Below are 12,865 nucleotides of genomic sequence, written 5' to 3' on the forward strand. Positions count from 1 at the left end.
TAGCAAGGCAGATATGGAGGGCATTGACTTGCATGTCTGAACTTTGGCTTTTCCACCTTGGGCTGGTGGGAGAAGGGAGTGCAGCTCCAGCAGAGCCACTGTTACCCCTCTCTGATGCAGCTGGATGTGCTCTGGTAGGAGCTGTGTGTGCAGAGATCCAAGGGAACTGGAAGCAGGGCCTGGTGTGGGGCTGGTTGTCATTTCAAGGCATTTCTGCCAAAGCACAAATGGGTGCTGCTCCCTGCAGGCAGCAGATTCAAACCAGTGTGTGTGTGTGGCAGCTTTGGGCCTGATGGCTTCTTTGTGAAAGGAGGACACCACTGCTTCTTCACAGCAGAAAGCTTTCATAAACAACACTTAACAGGTGTCACTGTTTTCTCTTCTTGGAGAAGGGCTGAAGATACTCCTAGTGCTCTGTTAAAATCATAATTCCTGAGTTTTGTGTATTTCAGGAGAACTCTAAGGGCATAAACAGAGCCATCCACTTGAAGGGAAAGAGCATGATTTCCAGCAATGATACAGCCATCCATGGGCTTCTCAGAAATTTTAATCTGTTAGCTCCATGGGAGCTTGGATTCATTTCTGATGTGGTACCTTGAGTTCCTGTGTTCATTGTTGTTGTAGATGCAAGGCTGTGTTGCCATCATGTAAAGTTCTGGTGGGGGAAAGTTAAAGTTGTGATAAACCAGTTGGGGAAATTATGCAGATCTAAGCCAAATTTAATTTCCTAATATTTTTTTCTGTAACTCTCATTTCAAGGTTTAAACCTGGTATCATGTAGAAGTGGGAAGGAGAGAAAATCCTTCCAATTTCTGCTGAAAGAGGTGATAGTAAGACATCAGCTGTGGGCTGTCATCTCTTGCCAGCACACAGCTTTGTTCTAGCTGCACACTTGAAGCTGCATCACCAATTATTAGTACCTTCCCTCTGCTGGCAGTAGATTTCCAGATGAAATGAGGTGTCATGTGCTTTGAGTGAGATTGTTTTTGTTCAATTCAGAGGTCTCTTCCAGCCAGTCACCAATCACTGAGGCTGTGGAGGTGCTGTGCCCTGCACAGGAGGATACACTGAAGCAGAACTTGCTCCTTCAGCTGGGCACTTCAGTTCTTATCAGAGAGAGAGAGATCAAAAGAATCCAGTGGCTGTTGTGTATCACAACTAGCAGTAACCATGAGAGTGAATAGAAGCTTTACTAGGCTTCATTCTTATATTGTTGATGTGATTCAATTCTTTAAAGTTTTGGCAACTTTCTTTCAACTGGTCTTTAATTCAATGAAACCTTTTTCCCTCCTCCTCCCCAAAGCTCTTTCAGGATCTCTTTCATTTTACTTGTAAGAAACTGGGCTAATGTGACCTGACAGGGTCTTCATATTTTTTCCTAAGAGCAGTTTGTGTTTGGCCTTACATGGCTCTTTTTCAGGAGAGTAGCATATGCTTAATAATTCTGCTGCCTTGAAGAGTGAAGTTGAGACCTGGACATAAGCCAGTTGTTCCAGTAGTTTTGGATTACTTAGATGCCCTGGTTCCCCTCTGTAGGAAAGCAGGCAATTCACATCTGGCAAAGGAATGAGGAAGATGAGAATAATCAATGTATGATACTGATGCTTTGCTCCTCCCTTTCCTGCAGCTTATTCTCTTGTCAGTGTCTCGGTGTTTAAAAATCTCTACTGGCATTTCAGAGATATGAAAATGCAAACTGTTCATCTGTTTATTTGTTTATATTGAGGACTGGACCTCAGTATCTCTGAAGGGTTGGGGTGAATATTTAAGTTTAAGGGGAAAACAAGGTGATTTTTCTCTCTTGGATAACCTGGCACAGAAAAGTGTATTTTGGCTGAAACAAAAATGTAGCAGATATCAAAGATTTGCTTGGTTCAGGTGCATTTCCTGCATTTAGAGCTGAGCTGCCCTTCTGCAAAGATCATCTGTGAGTAACTGTCTTGGCTGCATTTGCAGTGATCATCTTCCAACAGTTTAATGTACTCTTGTCCTCACTCCAAACACCTCCAGCTGCTGTGTTCACTGTTCATCTGTGGGCAGCAGGCACTGAGGCAAAAGCTGCTGGTTTTATGTGGCAAGGAAGATGTCTTCTCCAAAAGAAGAGTTCAGAACCAGGTTAGCATAAAAATTCATAAATAGCTGTGATAATCCACCCACAGGAAATGGCTTTATATGCTTCCCCAAACTAATCTTGCAGTGAAGCTGGGAGAAAACAACACAGTGAAATGGAGAAGACTTGATAAATCTGTAAAATAATCCAAAGCCTGAATTGAAGGACAATCTAGCTCATGTGAGATTAAAGGATTATTTCACTCCAGAAAAGATTGCAGGCGGAGAAAGAATTTTTCTAAATTATTTTTTAGCATAAAAAAAGACTTGGACACAAGTAGGCTGCTTTTTAATTAAAGCTGAAAATGTTTGTGTGTCCAGTGCTTAGTAATGAAAGCGAGTTAAATCAAATTTTTACTCCTTTTTTGAGATGTGGTCTCAAGCCTATGTTGGTGAGGGATGAATGTGGTCTCACTTTGGAGAGGCACTGAATGTAAATTAGTAAAATATATGCTTTATGACTTCAAGCAGTTTCAAATCAAGAAGAAATATTTGGCAGTGGTGGGGGGGATCATGTCCCAAGTGCTTCTATCTTTGCTGTTCACAAATATCTTGGTTTCTGTAGTGCTCTCAATACCTGAACACCAATGGACCCAATATACAGGAAAAAAACTGCAAGTAATTTTTATTCCAAGAGAACTAGTTTGAAATCTGAAGCACTAATAAAAAAGTTCTCATCTGAAAATCTGTGGAGTGTCAGATGAGCCTGGTTTTTAAATCTGAATTTAAAAGACATAGAGGCTATTTCTTGTGAATTAGACCCATCTCTTAGAGATTCAGTAGCTTTGATCTCTCACTCAAAACAAATTAAGTACCCTGCTTATTGCCAGTCCTCTGTGTCATTCAGCAGAGCAACATTTTTTTCCCTCCTGAAATTTACTTCCAAAATACGCTTTTATAAAATCTTGATGCAAATACACTTTTCTCCTTTCTAAGATTGCACTCTGAGGGCTGTTGCTGTGTTAGCAGGGCACCCTCTGAAGGCTGGCTCTTCAGAAGTGCTCATCCTCTCCCTGGACGGTCACAGGACCTTCACCTTCCATTTTCCCTCAATGGGAAGGAATATTAAACACCTCCCACAATTTGTTTTCACAAGCAGCCTTTGAAGATGAATATAAGTTGTTATTCAGCTATTGGTACCAGCAGCTGAGTTCATTTAGGTGGGAGATTTGCATCCTCTCAGAGGCTGGGGATGGATATGGGAAGGCTTTGATGTCTTTGTGGTTGGGCAAGACCTCTGGTCATTCAGAGTTCTAACCTCTGTACTGTTGCTGTCATGGTGCATGTTTGGACATTTTGCTGTAGCTCGTTCTGGCTGGCTGTGTTTTTTTGTGGAAGTGGGAGTCTGCTGACTCCTTTTGCTGTGCTGGCCCAGCCCCAGAGGTCTGGGGGCTCTGCAGCAAGGAGGCTGCACTGAAGCCATCAGCCATTCCCTTGTAGAAACGTGCAGGATGTGATGCAAGTGCCATCAGTTCAGCTTTGGCTGAGCAGCTGTCAAGACTAAAGCAACAGCAATATGTGATGAAACATTTCTACTCAGAGGGCTGTAAATGGAAAGACACAGTTGCAAGGGGCTTGTGTGCCTTGTGTCTCCACCCTGTGTGGATGAAACTGGCAGAGCCTGTGGCTCATTTTTGTACCTGGGGTTTATTTAATACAAAAGACAACCTTTTCTGTACCCCAGGGTCCCTTTGGTCACTGTGATACTGGTACTGATCATGCTGCTTGCTCTGGCAAATACTGGAATTTTTGTGTATGCTTGTGTGGTTTTCCTACTGTAAAAAGCACAGTGAGCACTGCAAGTGATCACTTGTTGCTGTGCTGAGTACCACTGCAGGGGATTTGTGCATTACACCAAAGTTGCTCCCATAATTTAGTGAAAGGGTTGGTAAACTGTAGTTCAGGTAATTCTGCAGAAAGTGGGTTGTGCTGGGAGGTGGAAGGAGAGGTGGCAGCTGAGAATGATAGAATGGTTTGTTTGGAAGGGACCTTGAAGTTCATCTAGTTCCAGCTCTGCTGCCAGGTTGGGTTGCTCCCAGCCCCATCCAGCCTGGCCTTGAGCACTGCCAGGGATGGGGCAGCCACAGCTTCCATGGACAGCCTGGCCAGGGCCTCAGCACCCTCATTTTAATTCTAAGGGAAGGGTAGCTGAGCACTGGCTTTGAGTTTTCTCAGTAACCATTTCCCTCTTGTAGTGCTTCAGGCTGCTAAACAGAAAATTCTTTACTTTTCAAGTGTCCTCAGTAGTGGATGTCTGAATGGTGGATGAAGAGAGCTGGTGGGACTATGAACTCTCATGCCCTGCACTAGAGAGCAGACAAGGAGGTTGTTTAGCAACACAACTTGAGCAGATCCTGATGAGGCCAGCCTAGTGCTGGCATCTGTCCTTCTGCAGGCATTGTCATGTGTTCCTAATGCATGTGACCCCACATGTGAGGGTGAGCCTTGGATGGATGTGCAAAACCTGCACTGAGGGCTCTGTGGGACTTCCTGACTCAAGTCTGTGCAGCAGCCCTGACCAAGATGTTCCTGGCCAGCCACATTTGAAGCAAGTTACAAAGTAAACCCAGGAAGGTTCATGGTGTTGAATTAGAGAATGGGATAGTGCTGAGTCTTCACTCATTAACTCAGCCTGGTTTTAAATAGTCTGTGCAAATAGGCTTTGTGAGAGTCCACATTAGAGTCTGCCTTCAAAACCATTCAGATGGTGAGGGGCTACAGACCTGGTTTTAAATGTTTGGGGTAGCACATCTTGTTTTAGTCTGAGCACATGAGGAGTTATCATTTGTGTTAGAAATCACCCCACATCTTATTTTAAACCAAAACCCACTCTGAGGTTAAGGCTTTGACCACTGGAGTAAGGCTGGTCCTTGCAGGCATTTGTTTGCTACATAAAGTGTTAATTCTGTGAAAGCTTCATGCCTTGTTCTACTGTGAGATGAGACTTCTCTCCTCACTCAGTCTGAGCTGCCAGCTCTTCTGAGAATGCTTCAGAGGTGCAGAAGGTGTAGCTGGCTTGGGTGCCATCTCAAAGCTGATAAATTCCAATTTGCACCGAGGAGAGCAGCCCAGCTCTCTCTAGGTGTGCTTGGTAAGAGCAGGGATCTGCTCTGGGGGTCCAGGTGCAGCTGCTGGGCTGAGGGGCACTGGCTGCAGGTTGGGGCAAAGCCCAGCAGGGGATGGGAGGAGGAGAAGCTGTTCTTGCCAGACAGGTTTGTGCTTGAACTCTCTGCGTAAGTTCTGCCATGAGCCTTTCAATCTTGCAGCTGCAGTTTGGAGTTGTAAGCTGTGATGAGTGGTGGGAGTTAAGGTTTTTTTTCCTCCTGTAAAAGGTAGGGAGGGCTACCCCATTGCAAACCCTCCCATGTAGTTTATTTCACTCATTGCATTAGTTTAGAGAAAGGGCTCCCAAGCTTGATTTACCTCCCTGCCCCTTGGATGCTAAGGCAGCATTTTTATGATGCAGTTCACATGTACTTCCTGGCCATGTTTGGGAGTAAAGTGGGCTCTGAAATAGCTAATTTTAGGGAAAATCACCTGAAGTTACAGCAGGGTGTCTTTGAAAACACACCTGCACTGGCCATGCTTTTTACAGAGGGCAGAGCTCTCTAACCTGCAACTCCAGTTCAAATGTGACAAGTCCCATTCTGTAAATCTATGGGCAATCTGTAGTCTTCAATGGACCTTTTAAAAACCATCAATCCCTAAGTTCTGCCTTGTACTCACACAGTGGAGTGGAGAAAGTGTGGGTGCAGAAACTTACAAACTTCTGCATTTGTTGTGTGCTTATTGTGGGTGATTATTTTTTTATAAATTGAAAAGAAAATGCTGTCTTCATAAATTAACATGTCAGATAGGGAAGAAAAATCTGAAGAGGCAGAAGTAATGTTTTTTCTTTGAGCTGTTTGATATGTTAGTGCTCTGCAAAATGTTTTAGCATATGCTTAGAAAAAACAGTGGAGCAAACTTATGAGAATCTTTTTAAGTAAAGCTAGGAAACTACTTCTGCTTCCTTTGAGATCAGTGGAGAGAGGGATTTTCTGCTATGAAGAAACAGGAATAGAAGTGCAAGTGTCCTATTTTTCCTGCACAGAGCCAAGAACACATCTGTGGTGCAGTCAGTGTGCAGGATCATATCCCTTGTAGGTTCAGCCAAGCTGTTGTTACTTTTCTGAGGAACTGCTGTGTTTTTTGGGAGAGTTTCCTGATTATTGATGGTCAGTCAGGCAGTTCTGTCCCCTGTGCTATTCCATGGCTAGCTCAGAGCCACTGTGGCTGCATACTGGAAAGGCCCTTTGGCCTTGCAGAGAATGTCCCTGAGCAGGCTGAGCTGAGCATTAGTTATTGCATTAGTTATTCCTTGCCTGCCTTGCCCCCAGCTCCAGGCTGAGTCCTGCTTTGGCCCATCTGGCTGGCTGGGTCTCTCCTCCCAGGGGCTCCTCTGCTGCTCCAGAGCCTTGCTGGTGACCTCTGCTCCCTGGCTCTGGACTCCTGTTCGGGTTTCCTTCCATGCTGGTGGAACTGGTTTCTTTTGGCATTCAATTAGCACCTGGTTCTCCTTATCTGTCCTCCTCAAAAGCCCCTCCAGGGCTGCTGCAGAAGCTTCAGCCCTAAGGCCAGTGGCTTTTGAGCTATCTCTGCTGCTTAAGAGGGACTAAGGAAGACATACCATGAGAGCACCTTGGAGCAGCATCCCAAATCATTGTTATTTGGGCTGTAAAAGTAACATGGAGGAATGCCATAAGGGACCTGTCTTCAGGTAAGCAAGCATGACTGCTGGGTGCCTCAGTTCAGGTGTCCTGGGGGAGGATGGGACTGAATATTCCCCAGAATTTTTAACTAAATTGGAGGCAACTTTTTATTTATCCATAGCTTCTCATTAATGTTTCCAAACAGAAGATTGGTTTTTTTCAATGTTGAGTCTGTGAAGATAAATGAAGACCAATGTTGCCAGAAGTGTTGGTAGAAGTGATTTAGGTTTTCTGTGAAAAATTCCTGTATTCTGTTCTGGTGCCCATAGTAATACTCAGTATATTACTGCAATGTCAAAAACACTCCTTAAAAAATAAATAGCTTGGTCTTTTTTTCTTGTTTAAGCCTAAGCTGTTGTCCTTCTGCCAGTTTGAGCCAGGACTTCAATAAATTATCCAGCATTTACTCCCTGGCGTGTGATGGAGACATGCACTGAGTTCCTGACACACCAGGAAGCCCAGATCCTGTCTCAGAGTGCAGACTGGGCTCTGTGAATCCTCACTGGATCTGGCTAACAGTGTTCTCCTCCTTGGCTTAGCTGCTGGTTTGTTATCTTTGAGAAGCCATAGCAAAAGCATGCAGGAGTTGAATGGGTGCAGTTTCATTTGCCTCCTGAGAATGACTTGCTTTATAAATAGCAGCATGGAAATATTGTAAAACTTTCAGCTGCTAATAAAGGAGCTGTTCTGTGCAAGTTGCAATATAGCACTTATAGCAACTGGGCAGTATTTGTGCTTTCCCTTACCTTCCCAGGATATCAGATGCCCTGGCTATTTATATTCATCATATATTCAAGTCTAAATGGACTAGAGTCATTGATTCCTACTTTGTTCTTCCTGAATTTAATTTCTGACTGCTACTTTTCCACTTTTAGTTTCCAAAAAATACTTACTGCAAGTTTCTGCTTATACTTACGTGCAATTTCCATTCCAATAAACATTTTCCTTACAGCTTTCTCACAAATTCAACACTCTGTGAAAGCTGCTTTGCTTGTGTCTCATGGTGCTGTGTGTAACAGCTCTTAACTCCTATTGACAGGATCATGGTGGCAGTAAATCATGGAACAGAGGAGCCACAAGTGATCTGGGCATTGCTTCTGGCAGGGCAGTGTGACTGGGCCTTTAATTCAGCTGATTATCTTTCTAAAGGAAATTTGATGCAATGTTTCGTTCTCTCTCTTTTTATTGGAGTGTTGAGTTACTAGTTCATTTTTCAGATGGAAAAGCCAGGATCCCTACTGGTTTTCATTCTCTGTCTGGTTGCTTAAAGGGTGAGATCTTTGCTGTAAACCCTTGGTAGACATTTGGCCTGCTGTGTTCTGCCCTTGGTGGCTTTGTCCTGGTCTCCAAGACAGTCACTAGGCAATGGCATGGCTGGATGTGGAAAAGATTAAGTCCTCTCTCCTTTGAATAGATGGGAGGGCTCCTGCTGGCTCTGAGGCACCTGGATGTTACCTGCTGGCACCACAGTGTTTCTTCTGGTTCTCTGTGTGCTTCAGTTCCTGTGCCTCTAAGGGATGGAAGTAGAGGAGGAAAAAACTTAAATGCAGCTGGTGCTGTAGCCCATGAAATATTTGGGCAATGCAGGGTTTATTCTTTCAGGTGAAGCTTTCTACAGCTGCAGCAGAGCTCTTGTGCCTTGTCACAGGTCAGAAATAAGAAATATATTAGAAATAAGCTTTGAACTGTGTTTAGGGAGGAGAGGAAGGTGCATTATGATGCACTGAACAACCTCAAGCCCTTTGTGACTTCCTTGATGTAGTCTTGCAAGATGGCTTTGCCTTATGCCTGCTGTTTTTACCATGTCTGTTTTCTCTTCTCCCCCACGACTTGTCTCATTCCCCAAATCATTTTACAGCAGACTTTTCTTAGTCTCAAGTGGCCTTAGCCAAGCTATTTCCTCTCTTTGTGCTTTCGTTTCCCCAGCTGTAAAATGGGGATAATGAGACCTGCTTGCTTTTGTCAGGCACTTAGAGATGTGCTTACGAAATGTGCTATTAAAAGGCTTTCTATGTATAACTGCTATACAAACAGCAGTTGGCCAAGTTTATTTGAATTACTTCATTAAAGTCCAAGGTTCTGAGCATCCTTTGTTTTTAGCAGAGGATGTTATTTATGCAGTAAAAATGCCCAAAATGTGAAGCTATCGATTGTTGCTGATAAGTTTATGGATATTAAAGCATTAAATCATCACCACCCATTATCAGCCATTCTGGTGTCTCTGGAAGCTGAAAGTGGTTGTGCATAGCTGGGGCCCTTGATTATCTTGGAGTGATCAATAAAAGGTTTTCAGCAGAAGCTTTTATTGCCACGTGGTTAAAATGTTCTTCCTGTGCATCCTGTACATGATGACTTCAGCTCCAGGAGAAAGAGAGCAATCCTTTGCAGGGTAAGTGGATTACACAATGAAATGTAGGCATTATGTTGAGGGAGATATTGCCACTTTTGGAGTGGAGTTTTTCCCCTCCATCTCCTGCTGTATTGTCTTGGGCTGGGAAGGTTTTCTTGCCTGTCATGGTGCTTGTCCAGCAAGTTTTGAGTGTTTTAATTACAGCAGACCCATGATGTTGAGGGAAGGGAGGAGATGGTTGGCAGCAAAGAGATAAAATCAGAGCCATAACTGAGTAAAATTGTTTAAAATTTGTGTCTCGTTAGCAGAAATGTGTCTGGTGGCTCTCCAGTGCCTGGTGCCTCATGAACCTGTCCAGGAAAGGAAATGCAGAGCCAGTGCTGAAATGGGTGCTTGGTGTTGTCTGCAGAAGGGCTTTGTGCCCACTGTCTGCTATTGCTCCTCTCTGAAGTCATGCAGGGCTCTGCCCTCCTGGAATACTGACACTGGAGTTCCAGCCTCAAAATATTCCTGTGAATTTAGCATTTTATTGGGAGTGCAGTGTGTCTTTGTCAGTAGCTCAAGAGCAGCTTTCACTTTTGTTTTGCAGACAGTTTCCATCCTGGAGCAGAGGCTGACACTCACTGAAGACAAGCTGAAGGAATGTCTTGAGACTCAGCAGAAAATCATTCAGAACAGAACAAACTGATTTCCTGAGATCAGACAGGAGCTGAAGGAGTTGGGAGGTTTGAGGTTGTGTGTGTTCCTAACAGACTGTGTGTGACTTGCTTTTACAATTTTGAGCACAATCTATTTTTCAATTGGAATGTATAGTTACTGTATCTGTAAATAGCTTTGTTACTTCACTAAAATAAAAGCAATATTTTATTCCTAAGTGTGGGTAACAATTGTGATCTCTTGTGCTTTCCAGAAGTCCAGCAGCCAGCATGTGGACTGAAGGTCACATCTCTCCTGTCTCTTGTCCTACTAAGTTACAAGTGTGTAAGCACCTTGGAGTTGCCAGATGCCTGGCCCAGGCTGTACTAGGCCAGTTGCTGAGGCATGTGCTGCCTGAAGGTGAGGAGCAAAGTGCTCTCAGGATATCTGGGGCAGTGGTATCTGCTTTCACCTCTGCTCTAGGACCATATTGAGCTTTCACCTCTGCTCTAGAACCATATCAAGCAGGTGAGGTCCTGTGCAACTGGCACCTGGAAGGGTTTGTCTCAGCCAAGTCTCACACAGCAAATCTGACACAGCAGCTGAGCCCCTGGGTGATATTTGTGCAGAGGTGATTAAATCTGTCACATTCAACCTGCTCCCATTTGCAACAGGAAAAATGATTGAGGCTGGAACAGAGGCCCCAGCGTGTCAGATGCAGGATGATTTCCAAGGAGATTTTGCTTCATCTTTGCTTCTTAAATTAAAGACAGGGCAAAGGGACAGGAAGTGGAATGTTTTCTCCATCATGGAACTCCCCTCTTCTCATACTGGACTGCCTTTAATTTTTGGTCATTTTGCAGATGTTTTCACTATTGAGTAGCTCATCACTGGCACCTTCCTCCCCTCATTGCTCCTCCTGACTGTTCTGGGGCTTGAGCAGCTGCTCAGTATGTAGCTGCACAAGAATTTGGACTTCTGGGAGATCCTGTCTGCAACACCTCTTCTGCTAACACATACTGGTGGTCTCCTTTCCTGCAATAAACTCTGACCCACATTCCTGGAGAAACTTGAGCACCCCAGGGTTACCTTCCTCAGCACTGTCTGTCTGAGCTCTGCAGGCAGGGAGGCTGCCTCAGTCCCTGCCCTTGGTGGTACCTCGTGCCATCTCCATGTGTGTTGTGGCACTCTGGATGCTTCCCTGAGGACAGGCTGGCATCCTTACTTCACATGGGGTTTAGCTGGTTTCAAGGCCAGGCCTTGTGGTTTTGGCTTTGGGATGGTTTCAGGTGTTGCACCTGGTTTTGTTGCAGGCTATGTTGGCTGGGACAGTTCCTTGGTGGTGTTAATGCTCCTCATCCCACAGGTTGTATTTTCCTGCCAGCCACTAGGAAGCTTCTGGTCTCTTTCCCTCCTGGTCCTTTGTACATCTCTAAGAGCCCCTTGCTGGCATGATCACAATATTTCACTCCTTATTTGTGGGAGGCTGAGAGCTTTCTCATTTCCATGCTTGGTTGATGATGAGTTTCTCTCTGCTCTGCCACAGACTTTGTTTTCTGTTTCCAGGCTCTGAGTCTGATAAATCATTACTTTCCCTTAATGGAATCAATTCAGTGGTGATACTCTGTGCTCTTGCTCTAAGCTTTCAGTGGCTTTTTGCTGAGAGCCTGACATCATTTTCATTGAAATGAGCTTGTGTGGTGATGCAGATGGGTGGGGAGGAGGGGACTCAAAGATGCTGTGGCCAATTTGCTGCTGGAAAAACAGCTGTTCCTGCCCTGATCTGCTGCCACTGAAACAATGACATAAATCTGTTGCAAGAGCCTAAACTTTCAACGTGATCCTCAGTATTGTGGACTGGCCTTTGGGATTGGGGTGTGAAGGGGAAAATTGAAACATTCCTATATCAGTTTTTAAGCTCAGGTAGAGCGTGGTGCTAATAATGCCAAAGTTGTGGATTTGATCCCTGTGTGGGCCATTCACTTGGAAGTTCAATTCAATAATCCTTGTGGGTTCCTTCCAACTCAGAATATTCTGAGATTTACTTTAAAAATAGCCTTTGCATCCTTTTAATGTGTAGCTTCTAATGTCTTAGAGACACAGAAGCAACTGTATGTAGTATTTTAGAGAGGATGGCAGTACAAGTAACACATTTCATGTGTGTCCAGAGGTGCCCGCATTTGGGCACTTTTGATACACAGATGCTTTTCAGATGTTCTGAGTGAATCCATTTGAAAGATGTAAGTGTGCTTCTGAAACAGGTTAAATGCTCAAGTGCTGAGGACAAGTGAAATATAGGGTGTTGTGTTTTAACCCCAGTTGGCAGCTGATCCCCATCCAGCCCCTCACCTCAATGGGATGGGGAAGAGAATCAGAAGATTAAAGAAAACTTGTGGATTGAGATAAAGACAGTTGATCAGGTAAAGCAAAATGTGGAATTCATTCACCACTTCCAATGGGCAGGCAGGTGTTCAGCCATCCCCAGGACAGCAGGGCTCCATCACATGTAATGATGACTTGGGAGGACAAATGCCAGCACTGTGGATGCCCTCCCTTTCTCTCTCTTTCCTCAGCTTTATATGCTGAGCATGATGCCACATGGTTGGAGTATCCCTTGGGTCAGCTGGGCTCAGATGTCCTGGTTGTCCCCTCCCAACTCTGTCCCTCAGCCTCCTCTCTTGGGGTGGGGTGAGAAGCGGAAGGGACCTTGGCTCTGTGTAAGCACTGCTCAGCAGCAAATAGAGCATCCCTGAATTATCAGCTCTGTTACCAGCACTAATCTGAAACAGCCCTATAGGAGCTGCTGGGTAAAAACATAAACTCTATCCCAATCAAAAGCAGCAGATTGGGAAAATTGCTTTTCTTACCTTCTGTTCCATGTTGTTGTAGTGGTAACCCTGGGATGGCAGTGGGGAGTCAGAAGGAGAGGCAATCTTACAACCTGTATATGATTTAGGAGGCAAGAAAAAGATTCTGACAATATTAACTACCTCCTTTATCCTAAATCTCAGCAACTTCA

The 12,865-nt window shown here is 44.5% G+C and overlaps 1 protein-coding gene across 2 annotated transcripts in view; it reads left to right on the forward strand.

Moving 5' to 3' along the window:
- POC1A (POC1 centriolar protein A) overlaps positions 1–10,084 on the forward strand; it is a 44,010-nt gene extending 33,926 nt beyond the window's left edge. Inside the window, exon 11 of one of the 2 annotated variants that reach the window (XM_058031952.1) lies at positions 9,800–10,084. In XM_058031952.1, the coding sequence (XP_057887935.1) occupies positions 9,800–9,898 (99 nt within the window). In that variant the 3' untranslated portion in view covers positions 9,899–10,084. The remainder of the gene's footprint in view (positions 1–9,799) is intronic. The other variant, XM_058031953.1, reaches the window with a different exon arrangement.
- Positions 10,085–12,865: the final 2,781 nt, after the last annotated feature.

The sequence above is a fragment of the Melospiza georgiana genome, chromosome 11, assembly GCF_028018845.1.
Source record: "Melospiza georgiana isolate bMelGeo1 chromosome 11, bMelGeo1.pri, whole genome shotgun sequence".
NCBI classification, from domain to species: domain Eukaryota; kingdom Metazoa; phylum Chordata; class Aves; order Passeriformes; family Passerellidae; genus Melospiza; species Melospiza georgiana.